This window comes from Ricinus communis, chromosome 2, assembly GCF_019578655.1.
Source record: "Ricinus communis isolate WT05 ecotype wild-type chromosome 2, ASM1957865v1, whole genome shotgun sequence".
NCBI lineage: Eukaryota > Viridiplantae > Streptophyta > Magnoliopsida > Malpighiales > Euphorbiaceae > Ricinus > Ricinus communis.
The window spans coordinates 30,138,660-30,166,352 of NC_063257.1; the positions used below are offsets into that span (position 1 = coordinate 30,138,660).

The 27,693-nt window shown below is 30.0% G+C and overlaps 1 protein-coding gene across 1 annotated transcript; it reads left to right on the forward strand.

Annotated features, from left to right (window-relative positions):
• Window positions 1-2,379: 2,379 nt before the first annotated feature.
• On the forward strand, window positions 2,380-4,581 carry LOC8284080 (uncharacterized protein sll0103). The gene is made up of 4 exons (XM_002519750.3): window positions 2,380-2,507; window positions 2,606-3,159; window positions 3,302-3,642; window positions 3,719-4,581. The coding sequence occupies exons 1-4, from the start codon at window positions 2,462-2,464 to the stop codon at window positions 4,209-4,211; spliced, it is 1,434 nt and encodes a 477-aa protein (XP_002519796.2). The 5' UTR covers window positions 2,380-2,461; the 3' UTR covers window positions 4,212-4,581.
• The last annotated feature ends 23,112 nt before the right edge of the window (window positions 4,582-27,693 follow it).

Genomic DNA, 27,693 nt, shown 5'->3' on the forward strand with positions numbered 1-27,693 from the left:
TAATCCAATAGTCATTATAATTAAATAGAAAGACATAATAATAAAACTAAAAATTAAAGCTCCCTAAAAATCTAGAATTTCTTCAAGGTATGAAGATGATTGATTTTCAATCTCCACTTCTTGAAAAGCTTTTTAGATCTTTAAAGAGTAATGCAAAAACTAACTAAAGTGTTTGTAGAAGATGAACTGTAGAGAATTTGTAGAGAAACAAATAATGGACAGGTGCAGACTCTTTCTTAGTTTACCTAATCTCCACTACTTGTAGAGATTCTTTTTGCAGAGTCATTCTTTAAGCATAACACTCCTATAGTTATCCTCTTAACTATACTAAATAAAATAAACAACTAAAAAAAGTAATTATTCATAATTACATAATGTCTAATTAGTTTCTCCTTATGGGCCTTGTATTTTCGGCTAGGCCTATGAAGTTAGTAATCCACGCATCTTCATTTTGAGTTTCAATAATGGCGGTCCAATTTAAGCCTGTTTATGAATATTAAACTCATATTTTTTCTTTTTGGCTATTACAACCTGAAACTAGACAATAAAGCTAAAGTGAGGTAATAAGCATATATTTTCACATATTATATATACAAAAATATACCAATAAATCACTAAAATATCTTATATATATATAATATGAGCCTATCATAATTTTTTTTATTCGTTTCAAATTAGAGTAATTTTTTAAATTGTTAATTTAATAATTAGTTATTAAAAATACTCTTTATTAATTAACATAGACACTATTACATGTAATTATTAGGCAAATTCCACAAGTGCATGGATCACAATAAGTAGTAAAAAGTGAATATAAATATCGTTCGCATGAGGAGATTGATACTAAGTACCAACCCTAATTGTATTTCCACTATCTAACAAAATCAAATAATTGTAATTGAATAAATAATTAACAGGAAAGAAAAACTTAAAGCTAATAATAACTTCTTTTGAAGATCTAATAATTAAAACTAGAGCCTGGATTTATTTCATTAACTATTACTCGGACTACATGATTTTTTTACAATTCAAATCATTAATTTAGTCAAAGGTAAATCACTCAAAATCAGTAATTAATTTTTATATTTTATATTTTAAAATTTTAGTTTATTAAAAAAATTTAAGAAAAATATTTTAGAGAAATAATAATAACAATAAATACAAAATGTATATTTCTTAATCTGCTTCTAAATAAAAGATAGGCTATGTTTTTAAAATAGGAGTACAATATTTTAGTTAGGGTTTTAATGCATTCAAATGAGTGTATTTGTTTCGAAAAAGAGATCTGCTAATGGTCTAAACGCTTTATGGGTTTTTTAAATAAAATGTCATTTTGAATTCTCAAAATGGCATTAAATTATGGTCTACGTCTTGTGAATCAGGTTGTTCAATACTTAAGTTGAGCTGATTAATCAATCTCATCTCTTTCGATCCTTTTTATTAATCAATCTCATTAAGTTGTATCTTAGAAGATTAAACTTTTTAAAAAAAAATTTATTGTTTTTTGTAATGTCAATTAAGAAATTAGATCATTACACTTGCAAGTGGAATTTTTTTTATAAAAAAGAAAATGAAGATATAGATATAGTCAAAAATCATATAAAATATCTCCTGATAATATATAATATATATATATATATATATATATATATATTATATTATATTATATTATATTATATTATATAAGCACTGAAATGTAAGAGATTTCATTTATTTACGTTTATTTTTAATACAAAAGATATAATTTCAATTTATAATTTTTATATTTTTCTAAATTATTAATTTAATTTTTAATTAATAATTAATATCTAATTTTTAATTCAATAATAATTTTTATTTCAAAAATAATATATAGTTAAAATTTTAATTAATGAGTCACTATATTAATTCAACAGTAATCTTAATTCTGAGAATTAATATATTAATTATATTTTTAACATTTAAATAATACATGATATCCTTCCACCAATCACTATAATGTGTCACAGAGCTAATCATATTGATGACTTCAACATTGCGTTGATATTAAAAAAAATAAAATAAATAAATTTGAGTGAATATTTACAATCTGGCCGAATTGTTATATCATTTCTTAAATATGAATAATAAATTTAGATATTAAAACTTTTATTAATTTTGTTATATTTTTATTTATAAATTAAAGAAATAAGAACAGTTACGTACCATGTTATTTGTAGCTTAAAAAAATTCGAAATATAGGATTTATTTATATATATATTCTTATAATATATGATGTCTACCAATTCGATCCTCTTATAATAAAGGGCAAGGAAAACGACTTATTGATGGGTTCCACGTTGACTTGAATATAAAAAGACTTCAGGGAACAAATACGACCTGGCCACATTATATATTGGAAGGTGTTTTTGTGGAATCCTGCAAGGAATTAAAACTGACCAAATTCATAGTTGTAGTGTTCATAAGTTTTGTGGGAAAGAAAATGAGTTTCAACGATGATGAGATGATTGTTACCCCTCAAGACTCAGGTTTCTAATTATGTTTTCTTTAGCAGTTACTAATATAATCAGCTTCTTTTTTGCCATTTCATTCATGTTTAGTTAGCTAACTAATTGCATATTTTCAGGGTCAACACGGACGCCAATTGTACCAGGAAGAGTACAGCTGAAATGCATGAACAGTACGACGGCACCACTTGAAGAAAGCAAACTCAAGGTGATGCTGGAGCTCACGGGTGGAGATTCCAGCAATGATAGACCCGGGTTGGATCTTGTGGTGGTCTTAGACCTCAGTGGAAGCATGGAAGGCGAGAAGATAGAAAAACTGAAAGCTGCCATACTATTTATGATCAAGAAACTTAGTTCCATTGACCGTCTGTCAATTGTAACATTCTCCAGGGACGCCAGAAGGTTGTGCCCGTTGCGTCAGATAACTGAAAATTCTCAAAAGGACCTTGAAAATTTGATCAACGGCTTACATGCTTATGGTGCAGCCAACATCACCGCTGGCCTTCAAACTGGCTTAAAAGTGCTCAATGACCGTAGATTTACCGGCGGGCGTGTGGCTACCATCATGCTTGTGTCCAGTAGTGAGCAAAACAACGGCGATGATGCTGACCAGATTTTAGTCGGAAATGTGCCCGTACACACATTCGGTTTTGGCGCTTATCACGAACCAGGGGTACCTTGAATAACTTTTTGAATTTCCCCACCCATTTGAGACCAAGATATTGACAAATTTCTTTTCTTAGGAACTGCATATTAAGCAGAACCAAAGTACTTGTTTTATAACTTCCTAATAATTAGTTCGTATATTTTAATAGGTGCTCAAGGCTATTGCACATAATAGCATAGGAGGAACATTCTCAGATGTTCAAAATATGGACAACTTGAACAAAGCTTTTTCCCAATGTTTGGCTGGACTGCTCACAATTGTCGTTCAGGACCTGAAGCTAACGGTTACAGGATACAAAGATGAATCGACAATAGAGCAGGTAGCTGCTGGAAACTATCCACAATCCAAGGACGATGGTGTTGGCTCTGTAACTGTTACATTTGGCGATCTCTATAGTAAACAGGTGGCCAAGGTCATAGTGTACCTTCTTCTCCATCCTGTTAGTAAGGAGCAATGCGTAGATGTTCTTGAAATCGCTTACTCATATAGGTACTAATAAATCCCAACTAACATTTTACCTAAACTATGTAGTTATAAAATGAATGACATATATATGCATGTGCAGCATCAATGGAAAACCGTTTGAAGCCATTCCTGCAACCATTACTGTACGCCGCTCTGGGACATCACTTGATCAGGAAGAGAAGCCGGAGGTATTAACTGAGGAGACTCGTCTCCGGACTGCAAGAATGATAAAAGAAGCAAGAGTCATGGCTGATGACAGTAAACTAGACGATGCTCGAGACAAGCTGGTTGAAGCACAGAACTCCTTGGAGGATGTCGTTGATGAGTCTAATCCATTAGTTCAGACGCTGAGTTCTGAACTGCAACAACTCTTAAAATTGATGAAATCACAAGAAATCTATGAAAAGCAAGGGCGTCCCTTTGCACTCTCCTCTGAGACGTCCCACGATCGCCAGCATTTTGCTTTAAGAGGTAATATGGAAAGCCTACGACTATTTGCCACTCCCTGTATGGACAAATACCTTGAGCAAGCTAAGTCATTTGATGCGGATCCCAACAAACCGCTGCCCTCTGTGGATGACGATGTGAAGTAAGAAATTGCTTCTGTCGATGGACCTCTTACCTTCTGTATTCAGGCTGCCATTCAGTCTCTCCGAGCCATTGAAGAAAAACTATGAATATAGGCCTTTGATTCCAACTGGCCATCTTTAAAATTTTATGTTTGTTTTTGCATTTTAATAAGTTAAACCATCATTATCTATGCTGCCGTAGCTAAACCCAGTGGTGTTGTGTATGGTTTTTGTCTCTTTTCACGTAATTAGCTTTCGAGTGTCAACGGAATAACGAAAAACAAATGCAGAGTGATACATGGATCCCAGTATTTTGTATACATTAAAAGTCAAATCCTGGTTCCCAGTATTTATATAGTATAATTTGAGAAGAAGCTTCGGGGTTTTTCTTTAAGATTTTTATTTTAGAGTGAAACTTTATAAGATTTCTTTTTTAGGGTAGTGTGAAAATAATATCTCATTTTGGATGATTTTTACTGAGGCGGACATTTCTGTCTACTGGACAAAAGCTATATTTAAAAGAAAATTATATAAAAACTTCACAAGTATTTTGAAATAGATTTTCTAGGATTAAATATTGAGTGTTTTTAATAATTTATTGTTCAAATTTATTTAATTTTTTTATATAATTAATATTTCTAATTATTATAAAATTTATAGTGATATGTTTAATTGTATATATTTTTTCTACTAAAGTATTTATTTTAATTTTAAATATATTTTAATTGTAGTTGATTTTATTAATTTTTTTAATTCCAGTGTCTTATTTATCTCTAATTTTTAAAATAAATAGTTAAAGTAAATAGTATAAAATTAAATTAGATAAGTAAAATTAATTTTTAAATTAATAAAATAATTATATATATATATATATATATATATATATAACAGTATTCATATTTATTAAGAATATCGAGAAGTGGATTATTTGTTGAAAAAATTATTAACACAACAATTCAGATTTATAATAAATATTGTCCTTTTTTTTCTAAATTATTGAAAATAAAATAATTTGTTATAACGGAAATATATGAAAAGAAATAAGAGACGGAAAAAGAATAAGAAAAAGAAAGAAAGACACTCCCAAAAACAAGAAAGAAAGAAAAAATAAGTTCGTTATAGATGTTATTAAGGGCACTTCAGGCATAGTAACTTCGTCTATTTGGTCAAAATCTAACATATCTTTGGTATTACTACACCTTTGGGTTTTCATGAATGAATTTCATAATCTTCGACCATGTTTTCTTCATTTTCTCCCACTTATATTTCCAAATCGTTAATTAATTTGTATGATGAATGAGTATTTATTTCTTTTATTTTAACAAAATATTTTTAATTGTTTTATTTTTTAAATTTATTAGAATTGATCAAATATAAATTTTATAATTTGTCGAAATATATTGTCAAATATTCAATATGATCCCACAATATCCAGTTTCGTTCAAAAAAAGAATTCTAGCCAATTGAAGGGATCTTCTGATCAATCCAGAGATCATTTCGATTCTATTAGTAATGAGGATTTAGAATATCACATATTGATCAATCAAAAAAAGATTCAACAACTAAAAAATAAATAGATTTTTTGGGATCCTTTCTTTCTTCAAACAGAACGAACAAAGATAGAATCATACCGATTTCTTAAATACCTTTATGAGTATTTTTCAATATCCCCGTTAGTTACGGAAGGTGAGAAGGAGATGAATAATCATCTGCTTTCGGAAGAAATCGAAAAATTTCTTAGAAATTCTATAAGATCCATTCGTTCTTTTTTCTTTGAAAATTGTTAGAACTTCATTTGGGTTCGAATCCTACTGAGAGATTCACTAGAGATCAGAAATTGTTGAAGAAAGAACAATATATTTTTTTTATCCTTTCCAGACGATTGGAAAATAAAAAATAGTTAATATATTCAAAATAATTACATATTTATAAAATACCATCTCAAGCTGCATCATGCAGCTAACTTTACTTATTAAGAATGAATATTTCAATTTTTCTTGATATCACACCCCTATCTGCCGGTTATTTGGGCAGACAGGCTTTGAAAACACTTTTTATTTATTTATTTTAAAATCACTCTAAAATTGGAAATTTTTTAAAATTTATCCTAAAATAAAAATTATTTATTTTAAAAACCTTAAATTAAGAAAAAGCCCAGAAGCTTCTCTTTAAAATTAGTCATCTCCTTCTTTCTATTTGCAGACTTCATCACGCATTGAGTCAGGTGATTGATCATAATATTACATATTTTCTACAATCTTCGATCCGTAAAAAAATATCTTTTTGAAATTTTTCTTATTGTTCAGTTCATCAACTCACGGAAAAGTACCAACTCAAATAATATATATATGAGTTACGTTATTAACAAAATGGGTTATATGAGTTACGTTTAATTTGATATGTTTGTTGGTAGTATTGGACTCAAAATTGGTTTTTATTTGGTATTAATTATAAAAAAATTTCTCCACCTTTTACTTTCTTATATTTTTATGCTTTCCTTTTATATTTTTACTTTTTTTTATCCCATTTTACAAAAGTTGATACATGTCTCTAATTTTTTGTAAAATCTTTTTCTTTTTTTTTATACTTTCATGTTTTCCATATTATATCTCTCTTTCTCTCCGCATTTCCACCTTTACATCTATTTTCGTAAATATTATAATTATTTTTTATTTTTATTTTGTAAAATCATATTAATTAATACTTTTTTATAAAAAATCTGCATAAATTTTAAAATATTTTTATTTAATTATTAATTTAAAAATAGAAATACTAATTAATATATTAATTTAATTTGAGGAAGATTTTTAATGAGTATTGTTAGACAATATATTTATAATATTAGCATTTAAATAACTAATTAATGGAGGAATTAAATGAATGAATATAAAATAGAGCATGTTAATAGGATTTAATTTCGATATAATTTCAATACAGTTAATACCAAAATAATTAAAATTAGTCATTTGGTAGATTGAATTTTAGTATTTATAAATTAATTTTATTTTTTATCTTTTAATAAAATTAGAATTTTACCTTATGCATCGAGTGCAGATTTGATTTTGATACTCAGTTGTCACTTAAATTGTCATTCTCCCTCTAAAACATGAAATTAATTTGAAACGTAAATATATCATCGTATCAAGCTACTGAGACTGAATATCTATTCGAAGAAGAAAGCCAATAAATTAAGGAACTAAATATATGTCTTAATAGAAGTTGAAAAATTAATAAATCTAGTCAATGCAAAGTTCACTAAAGAAATTTGACTTAAATCCAATCAATATTAAAATAACTAAAACTAACCGCTGTATCAATTAAACCCTTAACATTTGATAAATTATTTGAATTTTTTCTTAATGACATAAAATCTCAAATGTATAGTGATTTAAAGAGTTATATCAACTAATTAACTTGGTTTATGACTATGAAGGCACTAAGCCTTTACCACATAATTAAGTTTGTACCATTGTTATTCATTTATATTTTAAATATTAATTTAATATAATTACTGCTTTAATTTGATTAAATTAATTCAAATAAATTAATTACATAAGTTATTATCATAATTTAATACTCACCATACTTCTTTAATAACACACAGTTATATGTTTAATTTCTTGTTACTAAACTCTATATTAATTGTTTAATTTAATTATAAGATAAAATTTTAAGAATTACTATGTGGTTTAGCGCTTTTAGATTTGAGGGACAAATATATTTTTGTATCAAAGGAGTAATATTTCTTTTATTTTTTAGCTGTTTTTCTTATTTTTTAAATTGAAGATATTAATAGAAATGTAAATTTTTAATGAAATAAGTATTTTTAAGTAATTTAGCATTTGCCTATATATTTTATGATAAAATCAAATTGTTAAAACATAAATTTTTGATTTTAATTAAATTTAATCAATATTTTTTAAAATAAAGTTTTAATATTTTTTAAATTCAATGATACATTGTTAAATGCCACATTGTTAAATGCCACATTGCTTATAAAATCATAATTTAGTAATGGTTCAAGTTAAATATATGCAAAACTATATAAAAGAAATAAAAATATAAATGTGTATCTACAAAATGCTTAGAAAAATAAAAAACGTGGTACTCATTTGATACAAAAAGTGTCTCCATCCCTTAAGTGAAAAAGTGTAAAACCACATTGTGATTTTTTGAACTTTATCCTTAATTATACATGAAAAATTACACAATTGAAAATAATATTATTGCTAAATTATTCCACATTTAATTTATTATTTTTTTATTTTGAACAAATTCTGTAAATATAATAAGTCAAGAAAATTTAGGATATTATATAGTTATTTTAAATAATTTTATTTATTTTTGGTTGATATTTAGTTGATGTGTGATTGATTTTATAATTGGTATGGTTGATGTTTGGTTGATTTTCACATCTATGAAGAATTGTCTTTAATTTTTTTCTTGAATTGTTATGAGTATCAATTTTTTTTTTCTCTAATCTCTATCATTTAGGTTTTTTTATGTAAAAGAAAAAAATATTGTCATTTTGAAATTTTTTAAAAATTTGTTAGATTTTTCTCTATGTAAAATTTAAATTTTTAAAAGATTTTATGTCACGACCCGATCTGTGGGCCCGTGACTAGCACTAGGGAATGGGTAGGCATAAGGCCACAGAATCCCGTAGTAAGCCTGACACTCACTAACTCAATTAAATCTCATCTCATTTAATATTATTGATTCCACAATTTCGTAACCATTAAATTTACACAATTAATTGGGTCTGTCAGAAGAATTAGGCTAGACCCGAAACTACAAAGCATTACAACTGATACATCTACTATTTCAACTGCGGAGAATCTAAGATTTTACAAATTAACATACCAAATCAAATACACCACCCGATGATGAAGGAGTCGAGTTATTAAATAAGAGTCGCGGGAAGACTAACAGTCACGGACCTGGAAAATAGTAAAATTGAGACTGTCAGTCTCGAGAGTAAGTTAAAATCATATATCCAAAGATATTTGCATATACTTCGATCATATATTTATTTAATTTGAAATAAACATAAGTCATGTAAAAACATACGTGTCATGCCATGCTTAAATAAAATAATTTTCACACACAATGGGACGTAGTACTTCAATAGAACCCTAATCCCAACACAACATCTCGATCAATCTCATTACTGACATATCGACTAATCTCAACTCTAATATCCCAACTAATCTCATTCCAATAAGACTAGCGCCCAAAGAGCGAAGCTCGATCAGGGACCTTACCTCCAGTCTGGTCACTTGTCTTAGCCTTTCGGCTCTCTTATTCCAACAGGTCTGGCGCCTAGAGAGCAAGCTCGATCAGGGTCCTTACCTCCAGCCTGAACACTTGATTTCCAACTAAGCCGGCGCCTAGAGAGCAAGCTCGATCAGGGACCTTACCTCCGACAAACACACTCTACTAAGCCTAGAGAGCGATGCTCGACCAGGGCAAGTCCTAAACTTTCCTTTTAAATTTACCATTTTACCCATTTTCCATCACTCACGGATTTATACCAATAGGTTCTACTGTCGTCCCATCCCGTGTCATCATGCAATAATAAAATCAATGGTAAAGAAAATGATATATAAATGAATAGTAATCAAAAGCATGATACAAATGAATAATAATTAAATGAATAATTTGAACTTGCAATAAAATAATCACGATAGCAAATAAAAAATTTATGCATGACACGTGCATAATCGATATATGACTTTAACTTACAGCTTTGGCGACCTCCTAACTCTGCTCCGGTGCCTCAGTTGGAGCGAGCCGAACAGACGGATTATCTAATCACGGAAAACAATTTATCAATAACGCTGAACAATTGACAATTGACCCTAGGTCTAGATTCCTAAGACTGACTGTCTAAGAATCTCGACTCGAGTAAATTCTACCGAAAATTAGATAGAATCTCCCCTAAAACACAGACGTTTACCCCCCATAAAATGGGTCCAGGACCTACTAGAAAAACACTTCAAATATCCAACAATTTAATATAACGGAAGTTGGGTCCCCAGGACTTCACTAATTTCCCGACTCCGCCACAGAGCACAAAAATCACGACTACGGCATGCAAACCGACAAACAATTATTTTAACTCACAAATATCATCTAATACTCAACACAAATCAGTAACCATAAATTAAATCAAAGAATTCTTAAATCAATGGCTAGAGAAAATTACCGAGACGCTTGATTGCTCGGTCAACTCGCCTCCAGCCGTCGGAATCCGATCGACGATCCGAACATACCATCGGACTCGAAACGACGAGCTGATGATGATCCCCACTTCCGATTTTTCGATCCGATCCCCGATCACCCGGAGTGATTTGCGGATGATCTCGGTCATCGATTTGCAAACGATGTCCGATCGCCACGAAACTGGTGCAATTGCGAATTTTAAGCTGATGAGAGTCGGGATACGCCATCCGATCGTCCAAAGCTCGCCGGAAAAACCCGAAAATGCTGCTGCCAACACCTCGCCGGGACTCCCTCTTCCGGCCACCAAAATCGACGCCGCTACCGCCAAAAAGAAGCTCTTTGAGGGGAGCCAATCGCCACCGAGATCAGCCGACAAGGCCGAATGATGTCCTAAGCCGGCCTCCTCGCCGCCGCTTCATCGACTAGCGTTCCGTGCCCCCGGAGTTCTGCCTCCGACGCCCGTAGCCCTTCTTTCCTCTTCTCCCTCGCGCCTTCTCTCTCCCTAATCTGTTTTCTTTATCTTTCTTCTCCATATCGACTTTTGGTCCCTAAACTTTTCTTTCTTACCTTTTGGTCCTTCAACTTTTTAAATTATTAACAATTTCGTCCTGCAAAAAATTCCAGTTAACCCCCAAACTTCTTGTTAGCCTTTCAATTAAGCTCCTAACTATTTAATTTGGGAAAAATTAGAATTATTGAAAATACACAATTATATATATACCCTTGCTTTTAAATGTAAAATTACCAAAAAGCCCTTACCGACATATTTAATTACAAAAATACCAAACATACAAATTTTCATTAAACCCCATGTTAATGAAATTATACTTTTAATCCTTATTCCAAAATAAATTTCCAATTTAGTCCTAACACACAATTAAATTAAATAACCAATTTACTAAATATTTTCCAACTTAAAATTAAATACCACTAGCTAATTAAAATACCAATTTCTCCAAGAAATTTCTTTTATATGAACATGCTTTACAAATTCTTCCAATATATAATTTTATTTATATATATATACATTTAGAGAAAATTTGGAATGACCAAAAATATAATTTATTTCTCAAATAATTTACTTAATTAACTCCTTAAAAATCAAACTAATTGGATATAGAAATAATTCCTTTATTTGTCTAATATTAAATTTTAAAATTGCGTTTAAATCATTCCAATTAAACCGAATAAAAATATAACTAAATTAATTTAAATAAAATTTATTTATTAATCATTATTAATATTGTCTTTAGTAAAGAAAAATTTATAGTATTACATTTTATATAAAATAAATTATTAATTTGAAGTCTTTTAATTTTTAGGCTATATTATTTTGGTTGATATTTTATTGATTTTCAGATATACGAAGATCTATCTTAAATTTCTTTTCTTAAATCGTTATTTACCCATTGAATAAGTTCCAAATATTAGAAATTTAATTTTTTTATTGAAAAACTATGTTTATGTGTTGAAAAATATTGAGTTTCATTTCACATTAATAATCTTATCCTCTTAAGAAAAATAATTTTCATCTTGAAGTTGAAGGAAAGAAAAATTCTATTGATATAAGTGAAAATACTTACATAAAGTAAAAAAAGTTCTATTAATATAGATTTTTAGTGGTTGATGTTTAGTTGATTTTTAGTATATTTCACTTGAGCGTATTTCTGTAAATATATTTTCTATAAAAAGATATTTTTGTGAACTTTTTTGAGGTAAAAATACAATTATTCTTATAAAAGAGGTATTTCTATAAAAATCCTTTTATTTGATTGTACTGTAAGTGTTTTTATTTGATGTATTCTTAGAGGATTGAAAGAAAAAAGATTTTGATAAGTAGCTTATCAAAGGCCATGAAGAATCGCTTTAAATTCATAAACAAAAGTTGGTTTATCATTGTCAACAAAGCTAGGAATATCAATGGGTAGGTGTAGGCGGCATTTTCGGACGCGAAGCCAAATGTCTCTAGCGACTATGGCATCGCAAGACTTTTCATTCTAATTAGAAACACACCTAAGTGTACACAATTTTTTGTTTCAACTAAAACACACATTTGTCTTCTCTAATATTAAAAAATTAACTTCTTTTATTTTTTTTCTGCATTTTTATTTTACACACATCATCTTATTCTTAAATTACAATCTTTACAATTTTGTTGGCTTTCAATTTTAATATTTCAAGGTTTAAGATTTCTACAAATTTTACTATTTTGTAAACATATTTATATTCATTTCAAATAGCATTTCAATACAATCACATAAATTGCTTGCAAAAATATAAAGAATTTACAGTTTAAATTTTATGAAACTAAAGTTTATAACTGAAAAACCAATGTTTTATACAGATTTTGTTATTGATGAATATATTATTTATTTTGTATGGAAAAAAAAATTCCTTTAAAACATTTTATGTATGTATGATAAATTTCTTGATTATAAGCTATAATTAATAAATTTCTATTTTATATCTGATGAACCTCAAGTGATACGCTGATGAACCTATTGCTAGTGTAAAACTGGGTTATAAATTTAATGAACTTCAAATGATACCTTAATGAACTTGTTGTTTGTAGATAATGGATGCATTATTAACCCATGAATACTGATTTATTTGTTGCATATATGGCAATGTTCATTATATAAAACTTTTATATTTATTTGTTAATCATATAAGGTTTATTGTACTACAAAATGAACCTATTCTATTTTAAAAATAAATTTATTTTCAAAATTATGAACAAAATAGTGAATCTGCAGTTCATATATAATGAACCTATAGTGATACTTTAATGAACCTGTTGTTTGTAGATAATGAACCCGTTTATTATTAACTCATGAATACTGATTTATTTTTATGCACATATGATATGTTCATTATATAAAAATTTTAAATTCATCTATTAATGATATAAGGTTCATTGTACTACAAAAATGAACCTATTTCATTTCAAAAATAAATTTATTTTTAAAATTATGAATAACATGATAAATTCATATATAATGAACCTCAACTGATACTTTAATGAACCTGTTGTTTATAGATAATGAACTCGTTCATTATAACTCATGGATACTGATTTATTTTTATGCACATATGGCATGGTCATTACGTAAAACTTTTATATTCATTTGTTAATAATATAAAATTTATTGTACTACAAAATGAATCTATTCCATTTCAAAAATAAATTTATTTTTAAAATTATAAACAACATGATGAACATATAGTTTATATATAATGAACCTCAAATGATACTTTAATGAATCTATTGTCTATAGATAATGAACCCGTTCATTATAACTCATGAATATTGATTTATTTTTATGCACATATGGCATATGTTCATTGTGTAAAACTTTTATATTTATCTGTTAATGATATAAGGTTTATTGTACTACAAAATGAACCTATTTCATTTCAAAAATAATTTTTTTTTCAAAAGTATGAACAACATGATGAACATATAGTTCATATATAATGAACCTCAAGTGATACTTTAATGAACATGTTGTTTGAAGATAATGAACCCGTTCATTATAACTCATTAATACTGATTTATTTTTATGCACATATGACATATGTTCATCATGTAAAACTTTTATATTCATTAAGATTCATTGTACTATGAAATGAACCTATTCCATTTCAAAAATAAATTTATTTTCAAAATTATGAACAACATGATAAACTTGTAGTTCATATATAATGAACCTCAATATTCTACATAGTAAACCTATTATTTTTCAGTAATGAAATTGTTATCATATTTTAAAAGAAAGGATTAAAGCTTGTAGAATATGATTTGAAGGTCTGAAGAATGGAGAGAAAATGAAGAATTTCAACTTGTTGAAAATAAGTTTGTGAAATCTGCAAATATGCATAATCTATGTATGAGAACAAAAAAGAAAGAAAAAAATAAGAACAACAAAATTATGCAATAAAGAATAAAAAAAGAAAAGAATGAAGAAAGAACAACAACTTATAGAATCTAATTTGAATTTTTAAATAGTGGAGAATCGAGAAACGAGAAGACAAATCAAATCAAATTGTTGAAAGGAAGCTTGCGATTTTATTTTAAATCGGCAATAATAGTTAGGCATTGTATTTGAAATGAAAGTCTCTCACACGTGTGTTTTAAAATTCAGCTCCCTCATTTAAATGAAACGACCGTGTTCTGGACACCATGTATATAATGCATAATGTACTCGGGTCTAGGATATAATTTACAGCCTAAATAACTATTCAATTATGCATAAGAAAGCCCACCTAGTCTAACCCACTTGTAAGTTCTGCTTTGATTTATTAAGTCTTTACCCTAAATGGACTATTATTTTCATGCCAAGGCCCAATTTTGCTCTCCTATTCTAAGTGAGTTGATTAATTAATTTAGACATGGGAAGGCCTGCTAAGTCTAAATGGGTTTTTAACTTAGGCCCAATTTATCAATATATTAATTTAATGGACTACAAATTTCATGCCAGAGCCCAAGTTTTAGAACTTAAGACTAGACGTCTAATTTAATTGACAATCATACAACAAGTATTTGTCATCCACTAAACATAAAGCAAAATAATAAAGAGCAAAATAAAGAAAAGCAGTAAAACTAATTATTACAACTCTTTATACAACTAATAAACTTAAAAAATGACTAAAATAGATCAAAATCAGCAAAAATCTTCAAAAGGGCTCAAAATCTACAAAATAGGGCTAATTTATGTTGAACAACCGGCTAGCCACATCATACAACTGATCAACTGTGTAGAGAACCGATCGACTTTAAGCTTCTCTCTAGGCCGATTTGATTCAATTTAGGTCTTCCAACTCTGAAAGTGCGATATTATATGCATAAAACATGGAAAACATGATTAGTACACATGCAAGACATAAAATACCACGTAAAATAACTAAGTTTTTTTAGGTAAGGAGACATAAAATAATTAAAAAGCAAACTTACAGTAGACAAAACTCTTTATCATGGCAATTTTCTAAGAACATAGATATTGAACTAATCATTCAAACATAATCAACTCATGTCAATACACATAAATCATCATCAAAGAGAACAAGACAAGCATGTTGATCTATACATATGATTATTAGATCCAAAATCCAAGAATCAGAAGTTATCCATTTCAAAATCTAGGAAACATTCATATCTTAGAAACATGTGAATCATGTAAAAATCTAATTCTAACACATATAACATTAAAAGAAATAATAATTGTAGAAAGAATCCATAAAATTCTAACATATTTTTAATAAAGAAATCATAAAGGATTGGAATCCATAGTGTTTAATAGTTTTTATGTTTGATTTTTGAAAATATGTGTTAGCACCCTTTTTCCGAATTTAGATATCGAGGAAATTGCAGAAAATCTTGTGATGAAAGTTACTACCTTCTCGGGGCTCGGAAGATGAAGGACGGGTAAATCTAAAATTAGGATTGAGGTTAATCCAGCTAAAATTACCTTTTCAAAATTAATTTGGACCCAATTGTTAAGAAAATAAAGTTTAAGAGTCAAAATGAGGGATTTCACAAATTCAGATACCTAATTATAAATTTTTCTTAAACTGTGTACGCAGTACCGATTGAGGCTTTTTCATTTCGATGTTGTTTTCCTTGACAATTTTATGTTCAGATATAGATTCTAGAAGGTTTTTAATGAAATCATGGATTTTTAATGATAATTATTTAAATTTAAAGAATTAAATTTGCATATTTATCAACTTATTTTTTTCAAATAGAGATTATCGTTCCCTTTAGGGTTTCTTTTGAAACTCTACCTCTATAAATAGAAAGATGTATCTAGGGTTTTAGGGGGGACATTCGGAGAGATAACAAGAATAACAAAAAGAAAAAGAGAGAAAAGAACAAAAGCTAATTTGAGAGAAAAATCTATCACTCATCATTAGGTAGAAGATCTAGGTCACTAAGAAAAAAGGCTACTCAAGAAAGAACCTCTTTTTTGGAAACTTTTTTTAATCGAAAGAAGTTTTCTCAACATCGCTCTAACACTGGATTCCCAACCTGTTTCCGATTCAACTGTATATTCATCACCTAATACTCGTAGAACTATCAACTACGGTAACAACATGAGGGTTCCTCCAAACATGCATCTATCATCATCCTAAACTAGTTTATTTGTCCCTTTTTATTTTCTTTAGAAACATGATTAAGGCTATTGTTATTTTTATTATTTTTATGATTAATATGATTAGATTAGATTTGCATGTTATTAGTTAATTAGGTTTTAAAATTTGATAATAAGAACACTAGGGTTTTGAATCTGATAATTAGCCAAAATTAGGGTTTTGAATATAATTAGACACATGCATAGGATTAATGATTAAATTTATATTTTTATTATGATTCAGTAATTAAATATGTATTTTAGAATTGTATGATTAATCTAATATATTTGTTTACTGCTCTTTTAGTTTTTGGGGTTTTGTATTAGTTTTAGGGCTTCTCATTCAAATTGATTGTTTTCTATGATTTCTATTTTTTTATTTTTTTATTTCTTTCATATCTAACTATGTTTTACTCTCTATGCATGTATAAATCGGCATTAAGGATGCGAGGAATACATTGACGAATCAAAAAAATTTGCCTGAAAACTCTAGAGCCGATTGGCTATGCAACATTTTGTTCCAAATTTTGGCTTTTTGTAGAGTTTTGATGTATGTTGTATATTGTATTTGATTTTTAGTTCTTTTTCCTTACAATTTTAGTAGGTAAAATACATAAATAGTACCTGAACTATGCCCATTGTTTCCATTTGGTACCACAGGTCCATAATGACAATTATTAGTGCCTAATATACCCATTAATGATTCAGATGACAGTATAATTACACTTCCTGGCAATCTTCAGCTGATGTGGCAGCTAGAATTTAAGACTGGAATACATGTCAACAACATGTCTAGAAGCGCTCGTAGTTAGCATTTAAATCCCTAATTCCCCTATTATCCTCCCAATCTGAACCTAATTGCAATTCTCTTCTCTCTTCTATCTTCTTCATCTTCTTTGCTATTCTCCATCATCCAATCAAGCATAAAATGGGAGAAGCAGGGAAAATGTAATATGAGGATTTAAGCTACAGATATCGAAGCCACATAGCTTCAATAGGATTCAATGAAAAGAAAATGGCATGGATTTAGGGTGTCTTGAATCTTCTAGATGACCTAAGAGACGAAAGGAACAATGCTTTAGTTTAAGCTAGTGAAGCCTTTGCAAAACACGAGTTTAAATTGGAGCAACTCAGAGAGTGCAAGCTGAGAATTGAAGAATTTGAAGGGGAAATTGAGGGACAAAGATTTCAGCTTCAGTGTGTTGAGGGAGAGTTCGAGCATTTCAAGGAGGCATATAAAATAGTGAAGGTGTAAGATTTGCATTCATAACATATATTTTAGCATGAGACATATATGGGCGTAAAGAATTTGTGTGTAAAATTAATCTAATAATTTTGGATTTTAATCATTTAGTAAATAACTTTAGGTATTAATATGGATAAAATACAAAAAATGAGGGTTGGGGCTAGTAATAAACCATCTTTGTATTTGGAATTTAGCTTTTTCATATACCCTACGGGAAGAACTCCTCTTTTAGGAGAAGAAGACGCCTTACAACTCAATAATAAAATTCTCACCAACATCAATTTTCAAACACTACACCCACGAATCTTAATAATTATCTTTTAAAAATAAAAAAATCTTACCTCAAAGTAAGTGATTTTATCTATAAAGAGCTTTAATCATTAGGATTCTTCAAAGAGAAAGATTGGGAAAGATGACAAAGAAGAGAAGTTTTGCATAATCAAGCTGAAAATCTAGTAAATAGCATCTAAAAGTAAGTTTTAATCTTCAATTTTTCATTAGTCTAATACATGATTTTTCTCTTGTATAAATGAGTTTAGGCTATAAAATTTATACTATTTTATTTTTCTTTTACTATGATAAGAAGTACAAAACTATAACAATCACTTAAAAGAATGAAAGCAGCAAGTTTGGCATAAATAAGCTGATTTACACCTATCTGAAGATTATTTCTTTTGAAGGGGTTAGAGACCTCCTTTTGAGCTGGATTTCGGATATCTTGTAGCCTTATATGTCTACTATATGTGTATAAAATGGCATAATTTTCTAATGTGTAAAACCTTACCTATGGAATAATACATAGCATCATCATTTCCTCACTTCACCTAAGTTAGTTTCTTAGTTGAGAATTTAATGATGATTTAGGAGTTAATTAAAGCGATTCTCATAAGGCCGAAGATTCAAGCTAAGAAACATGAGTGGTAGGGATTGTACATATCTTTTTATTATTTATGTTGGCTTTTGTCAATGCAAATGCTTATAAAAATAATTTTGATTTATGATCATGAGTTCGAAGGATTGAAAGTTGTTAAAAGCTTTTCTTGTAATTTTATATAAGTTATATAAATAGATCTAAGTACGTTTTGAATATAAATTTTCTAATTATTGAGAGTAAGTATATCTTATTGAAATGTTTAAGTAGCAAGTATGCGAAATGTTATTTTTACGGTGCACATTCCTGTTAGTGATAATGAATTGATGATGATGTGGTGTGGAAATATGATATACGATATACTGTCTTTGGGACAGCACTGGAATACACATGATGCCTTTGGAGTGTGTAACTAGTGGTTACCTTTTGGGGGTAGTTCTACATGCATGTATGACATGAAGGCAAGACTGATTAACATACTAGATGGGTTACCGCCAATGCTATGAAATGACTTCTTGGTGGATTAACATATTAGATGGATTAACTTTAAGCTGATGTACATTGTTAATATCCTGAGTGTGTACATGATTAAATATGAGTATTTTTATTTTATGATATAATTTAAGAAATGAATTTTTAAATTCTTATTTATTCCAATTATTTTGGAAATATGTATTGCAAGATCATAAGAAAGGATTTATTGGTTAATGTTATAATTATTCTTTTCATCAATGTCAAGTCTACTTACTGAGTATTTCCTAACTCACGTTTTCAAATTTTAAACTTTCAGTTTAGTAGGAGTGAGATAGTTTGGAGATATCTGATCTAACTCCCTTCCGCGTGTAGATTTGAAGGTCATGCCAACATTACCTTAATAGTTTGTATTTGTTGAACATATTTTGGAGTTAGGATTGTGTGAATATATGTAGACTAAGTTATTTTGGAGTTTCATGTATATATTTGTCACTAAGAATGATGGTTATGTAAATCTGGAAGGTTTGCGGTAGTTTAGTTAAGTTGGCTGTGATTTTGAGATTAGGATGTGACATAAGGCGAAGTTAAAGAAAGAAGAAAAAGGATTTCTGATGTTGGGAAAGCAGAAAACTAAGATTGCATTTGTAGCTAGAATTTTTAGAGCTTGTATTTTGGCCATGGGAGTCTAGAGCTGGAATTGAAGGTTTTATTATAGGATATAGCTTGTTAGCTATTTAAAAGGAGCTGTTGTTTGAATAGTTGTAGCTTGTAAGATGGTTATTTTGTTTTAGCTGTTTATGTAGTCCTAAGTAGTAATGGTTGTGTTATGCTCTGTCTTGTGTTGTTTGAGTAGTTTGCATTGTTATATTACAAACACAATATATGTATGGCAGTTATCTCAAATTTAATATATGGAGCATTCAATGCCTTTTGTTACCTTGTCTTTTTTGATAAATACATGATATTTAAATATGTGGGAACTTGATAAGAAAATAAAATATCTACTTAAATAATAACATTGCATTGAAACATCAAAAAGAGTAATTGATTCCTCTACTTAAGACTATTTTAACAGCAAAAAAACAAACATAAAAAGAGTAATTGATTCTTATGCTTAAAAGTATTATAGTACTAAAAAACGAATAGAAACGTTAAGACCAACATAGTCAACAATGGGAAAAAACAGAGCCACTATGGTCCACCATACAGTATGGTCCAGATATAAATCTCCTAAACTAGGTTTTCTTAAACCTAATACCACTGTTGTATAAAGGCAGCCATGGTTTTTTCTTTGCAGCTGGTTCATCTAACTTCTTCTGCCCCTTGTTAGCAAAAGTTGATTTAGGGTTCTTGGATGGAGCTTGAGCAGATTGATCTTTCTTGGACAAACTATCATTCTTGTCTTTCTTCTACTGGCTAAAAGATTCAGCAACTTGACTTGGCTTTTTCTGCAATTTCTTTGTAGATCCAGCAGCAGCTTGAGATGGTTTTTTTGTCTTTTCTTCTGCAGATTCTTCTCTTTGGTCCCAAATGTCTTCTCCTTGGATAGTCTTGTAACTTGACTTCTAAAAAGAGGTAGATCACTAGGTAAGTCATATATACTTCTGCATCTTTGTGAATCTAGGGAAGCAACAAGATATGTTTCTGGTGATGCAATAGGGGATGAATGTCTCCCCAACCAACTACCAAAAACTTCATCAACAGGCACCATGTTGCTTGGTATGTCAACAGATGAGGTCAGTTTCTGCATCTGTTTAAGAAGCATAACAGAAATAGACCTGCAAACTCAAATAGAAATACACAAACACACATCTCATCCAAGTTAATTATACACAGCTCTGCAAACTCATTATACACAGTAATATAGGAAACTCATTATACACAGTATTAGAGCAACACACAAAAATAGACTTGTGAACTTGGTATAATTGAAAATAGTCATTCAAAGGCTGATGTAGTTCCTATGGGACCATCAAACTCATTATCATCATGTTCTTCTCCACCAACATTATCATGTACACCAACATTCTCATCTATACTCATCAATTAACATTCTTAACTCAGTATCAACATTGAAAATAGTAACTGCAATTAGTACTTTTTCATACCATTTAAAAACATTACTATATTCATTACTAACATTATCAGGTTTAGGGTCTGTGGATTCAACATTTCCAACTTTCTTTTTCTTCACCTAAGTACATGAAATATATTCTCAAGTAAATAAAATAATCATTTAAATTAATTGTACATTTGAGTGAACAAATGTGATATTCACAATCAATTTCTTTTTTATTCTTGTAGGGGCAACACTCTTGTCCTTCTTATGGAAGGTGTTGTTATGCTTTGTGCTTTGACACACAGAGGAATGCATGACACATCCTTTCTTTCTTACCTTTTCATTCTTGATAAGGGCTTCAATCTCCTCTTCTCCAAGTCTTCTCTTCAGAGGTGGCTTGCCCTTTTCAAGCTTCACAATATGCACAGGATCAGGTGGCATTGATAGGTGGGGTAGTGGCCTTAGGCCAATTGTCACTTGATGTAGTTAGATTTATGATATGATTGCAAATATCTAAGAATGTTGTAACCTTGTAGTAGTCATCCAAATTTTTTTTCAAGATTGTCATTATGGTAGTAAATGGCACTAATAACATGTGCACAAAGGATTCTAGTTAAATCCCATCTTCTACAGGTACAACTCCTATCTTTTTTATCCACTACATACTGCCCACTAGGTCCTACAACTTGATATTTTTTACCCCTTGACCACTCAGCGGTATACTTAGTACTTCCCTGTATTGACATATCAAGTTTCTTATAAATCTTACGGCAAAAAACAGTTGCAACCCTCAAAATTGCATCTCTGTTTTAGTGTATTCCTCTCATCAGTTTAGTCCTTATAATCTCATTCATTCTTATCACCCCTTTAGTCCCAGCTTCTAATGTAAAGCTATTGAAACACTCACATAGATTATTTAATAGCATATACACTTAGGGGTTGTTCTAAAATGTGTTCTACTCCAATGATAGTAACCTATGTTACTCAAGTAATCATAAGCCCCCTAGATTCTTTTTTAATTACCTCAATCACTCTCAAACATAGGTAAATAGCTTGACAGTGCAGCTGCCAAAACTAGTGGTTTCATTCTTATATTATGAAATCTCCTCCTAAGGTTTATGTAAATATGACTAATAAAAAACCTATGTTCTGCATCAGGGAAGAGTTCTTCTATTGCCGGAATCAAACCCTGAACTAAGGTGTAAATGCAATATCAATTTCAGTAAGCAATGATATATTCAATGAAAGAAAAAGAACAATCATTAAAGTACTAACCTTATGTTTGTCAGACATGAATGTCAATGCCTGCTATGTCCAACGCCAACATCTTTAGCAAGAAGTTTAAGGAACCACTTCTAATTGTCCTTATTTTCCTTTTGCACTGCTGCCCAAGCAATTGGATAGGTGCAATCATTGGCATCTATTCCAACTATTGTTAACAGCTGCCCACCAAAAATGCCCTTCAACCAAGTTCCATCAATTGAAATGAGTGCCCTGCACTTCTTGAACCCCTCTCTTAAAGCTGCTAGACAAACATACATTGACTTAAAAACTCCTACATCCAAGTCAAACACAATGGTAGAACTCGGGTTGCTCCTTAACAGCTTAAATATGTAATGGTGGAGCTTTGATAGTTGCTCCTTCTCATCACCATCAATGAATCTCATAGCTCTCTCTCTAGCTCTCCATGCTAGAAGTCTTGAAACCCGTGCATTAAAATCCCTAATGATAGTAACAATTATACCTTTAATGGACCAAGCTGGATTTGCTCTAAAACTCTCAAGATAGTATTCAACAACAAACTTGGCATTCACATACTGTTTTAGTTCTCTTTCCTACAGGTATGATTAAAATTGGCACTCTTAATCTGAACAAACTTTTATCTGGTTTGGTTAGGTATGTTCAGATATAGAAACTACAACCTTTCTTGCATCTTGCATTTTATCCTTTTGTTAGGTCCAAATATAACCTGATCCCTAGTTCTAATGGTAGAGTTCTTTATAGCTTCCTTAAGCTGCTTAAAAGAAGTAAAAAGCATTACTAATTTGAATTTTGGTTTATACATTTCAATTTCTTCCTTAAACACTTCCGACTTAGGCTTCTTTGAACCCCTATCACTCTCATTATCACTTGATGAGCAATACTTCAGCTCATCAGAAGGAGCATATACAGTTTGGTAAGAATCATCTCCTGAATCCCCACCTTGACCACTGCCACCTCCAAATGTCCCATTCCTTTTCTATTTCCTTGTCCACATACTGCTCAAAAAGCTCATCATCATTATCTACATCATATTCTCTTAATTCATAATCAGAATCAATAAAATCACTCTCATCTAAATTTTCCCTCTCCTAATCACTATTTTCCCCTGTATTGTACCCTTCATCCTCTGTGTTAACATCACCAGAATCATTAGCATTTTTATCTCCTATATTACCTGCAATTAGTACTTCTTCCTTCTTCCTATAATAAACATGCATTATTTTGGTCTCATATACAAACAAGGACATCTCAATTGTGTCATTATCAGTGTCTAAATTCCTACACCCCCTAAATAATGTCTTTTAAAGATTTTTTCACATTATTTTGAAATCTTCAAGCCTCAAACCAAGTTCACTCGCCATCGTATCAATTTACAATTTAGAGATTTCATCAAAAGAACAGAAGTCTATCCACCTAACATCAACACACTTATTGGTATCATATAGAGTATGCCACTGTATTGAAAAATACTCAGGATGGATTGATAAGTAAAATGCATAAATCAACATATAGATTTTCAAAAAAAAAAAGCAATGCACTAAAAACAAACATAATCTTCCTATTTATACACTATAGGATTATAATCCATATCACGTTATCAACCAATCACTCTAATATGAAGTATAAAACTCTAAATGCAGTGAAGATTAAGAAGAATTCTTTACAGACACTTACAATATCTTGGTGGTTCATCCTCTCTCTTTTGCTAATTAGAAGACATTGTAAGCTTAGGAGAAAGTAACCTTCAATTAAGCTATAGGAGTACTCAGTTTGCTTGAATCAAGCTAAATGTTAGAGGTGCCTTCAAACAAGCTAAGGGGATTTCCTCTTACTTTGAGCTAAGAGGCTTCCTTTCTTTTAGTTTTTGGAATGACAAAGATGAGCTACAAAAGTCCTTTCTTCGATGTACAAGTTGTAAAAAAAAAAGAGATATGAAAAAGGGAGGGGTTAAATTAGGGGGCAAATTGGGGAATATATAAAGCTTTGGGTTTAAATCTGACTAGGATCCTATTATAGCTTGTATAAGGACGTAGGGCACTTAGTCAGCAAAACTAGTTGCCACATAAGCGTATAACTGAAAACTATGGTCTGAATCATTAATGTGTATGTTAGGTACTAATAATTGTCATGATGGACCTGTGGTACCAAATGAAAACAATGAGCGTAGTTTAGGTACCATTTATGTATTTAACCCTAATTTTAGTTGTAGGTTGGATTGTAATAGCTAGATTTATTTCTTGCATCTTATTTTATTTACTTTTTTTGTTTAGTGTATGATTAAATTTGTGTTGAATGATTGATTAATTAAGATGGATCACATAGACTTAGGGTTAAAATTGGACCCAACACGAACATTGTAGTCTAATGGGCTAATCAACATCAATTTTGCTTAAACTCTAAAATTGAAGTAGACTTAGTGGGCCTTGGCATGTCTTAGTTAGGGATGGGCTTTTTAGAACTAAGTTTACACAGAACGGGCCTCGTCATAATAAGTAGTCCATTAGGCCTAAAAGTTGGAAATCAAAAGCATAATGTGTAATTAGGCTAGATTAAGTGGGCTATATACATAATTAATTAGTAAAACAAACTAACAACCTTAATATGGGCTGAGCTTGAATAAAATGGATAGACCTAGGTAAATTATGTGTGTTATTTGATATGCCTGTGTGTGAACTGCTTGTGTTTAGAGGGAATAATTTGTTAAATAATAAAATTAAAGACTAATATACACAAATAAGGAAGTTGGCTTCCTAATCCATCTATGGGTCTTGTGACATAAGCTTCCTTATAGTATCTGAGAAATGCCACTTATCAATAAAAGTGTCCCGGTGATTATCCGGGTGGCGGCTCCCATCTCCGCTAGTCTCAGGGACTAGTTAGCGTGTTCCAGATTAGGTTGAAAAGCCTTATAGTGCTTTAGTCGCTAAAGACACTTGGGTGCACGCTCGAAACCACCAATCGGTTACTGGACCTAATTATAAATTTTTCTTAAACTTTCCTTATGTAGAGCTAATCGGTCTACATAGAGCCAACCAGCTCTACACAGTGCCGATTGAGGCTTTTTCACTTTAACGTCATTTTTCTTGACGATTTTACGTCCAGATACAGATTCTAGAAGGTTTTTGATGATTATCATAGATTTTTAATGAATATTATTTAAATTTAAAGAATTAAATTTAGATATTAATCAATTTTTATTTTAAATTAATAGAGATTACTGTTCCCTTTAGGGTTTCCTTTGAAACCATACCTCTATAAATAGAAAGAGGTATTTAGGGTTTTAGGAGGGAATTCAGAGAGATAACAAGAATAATATAGAGAAAGAGAGAGAAAGGAATAAAAGCTAATTTGAAAAAAAAAATATCGTTCATTATTAGGCTGAAGATCTAGGTCACTAAGAAAGAAGGCTACTTAAGAAAGAACCTCTTTTCTTGGAACTTTTTTAATTGACAGAAGTTTCTCAACATCGCTCCAACACTGGATTCCCAACCTGTTTTTGATTCAACTGAATCTTCATCACCTAAGACTTGCAGAACTATCAACTACGGTGACAACCTGAGGGTTCCTCCAAACAATACATCCATCATCATTCTATATTTTCTTTGAAACATGATTAGGGTTATTATTATTGTTATTATTTTTATGATTAATATGATTAGATTAGGGTTTCTTATGGATTTGCATGTTATTAGTTAATTGGATTTTGAAATATGATAATAATAACAATAGGGTTTTGAATATGATAATTTAGCCAAAATTAGGGTTTTGAATTTGAGTAGACACATGTATAGAATTAGTGATTAGATTTATATCTTTATTATGATTAAGTAGTTAAATATGTATATTATAATTGTATGATTAATCTAATATCTTTGTTTACTGCTCTTTTAGGTTTTAGGGTTTTGTGTTAGTTTTAGGGCTTCTGATTTAAATCGATTGTTTTCTATGATTTCTATTTCTTATATTTTTTTATTTCTTTCATATCTAATTAATATTTACGCTCTGTGCATGTAAAAAACGGATTTGGAAATGCGAGGAATACATTGATGAATCAAATAATCTACATGGAAACCCTAGAGTCACTCGACTCAATGTAGAGCTAATTGGCTCTGTGTTGAGCCGATCGGCTATGCAACATTTTGTCCTAATTTTGGCTTTTTATCGAGTTTTGATGATGTATTTGTTGTATACTGTATTTGATTTTTAGGTCTTTTCCTTTATAATTTTAGTTGTAGGCCGGGTTGCAATAACTAAATTTATTTCTTGCATCTACTTTATGATTAAATATGTATTGAATGATTGATTAATTAAAATGATCCACACAGACTTAGGGTTAAAATTGGACCCAACATGAACATTGTAATCCAATAGGCTAATCAACATTAATTGAGCTTAAACTCTAAAATTAAAGTAGACTTAGTGGGCTTTTACATGTCTTAGTTAGAGATGGGCTTTTTAGAACTAAGTTTACACAGAACGGGCCTTGTTATAATAAGTAGTCTATTAGGCCTAAGGGTAATTCAAAAGCATAATATGTAATTGGGCTAGACTAAGTGGGCTATATACATACTTAATTAGTAAAATAGACTAACAACCTTATTATGGGTTGGGCTTGAATAAAATGGATATACCTAGGTAAATTATGTGTGTTGTTTGGTATGCCTGTATATGAACTGCTTATGTTTACAGGGAATAATTTGTTAAGCAATAAAATGAAAGACTAATATACACAAATACAGAAGTTGGCTTCCGAATCTAGCTTTCTTATAGAATCTGAGAAACGTCACTAATTTGTAAAAGTGTCCCGGTGATTACCTGGGTGCCGACTCCCATCTTTTCGCGCTAGTCTCAATTACTAGTTAGTGTGTCCCTAGTTAGATTGAAAAGCCTTACAGTGTCGTAGTCGTTAAAGATACTTGGGTGTGCCCTGAAACCATTGCCTATAATGTGTATCGACTCTAAAAACTCATTGTCGTTCTTTTGAGAATTGTCAACCTCTAAGCCTAGAGCCTCCCTTTCTATTTATAGGGAAAGGTTTAAGGAAACCCTAGAGGCTTTTGATATACGTTCTATTTTTTAAAAATATACATAATTAAAAATAAATAAATTTTTTGGACTTATTAAAAGTGTTTAATGATAAATACTGAATAAATAAAAGAAATCATTAAAAACTTGAATATTTATCAATAAAATATTCTTAAAAGATTTATATTTATCTTGGCATTTCAAAGTAAAAA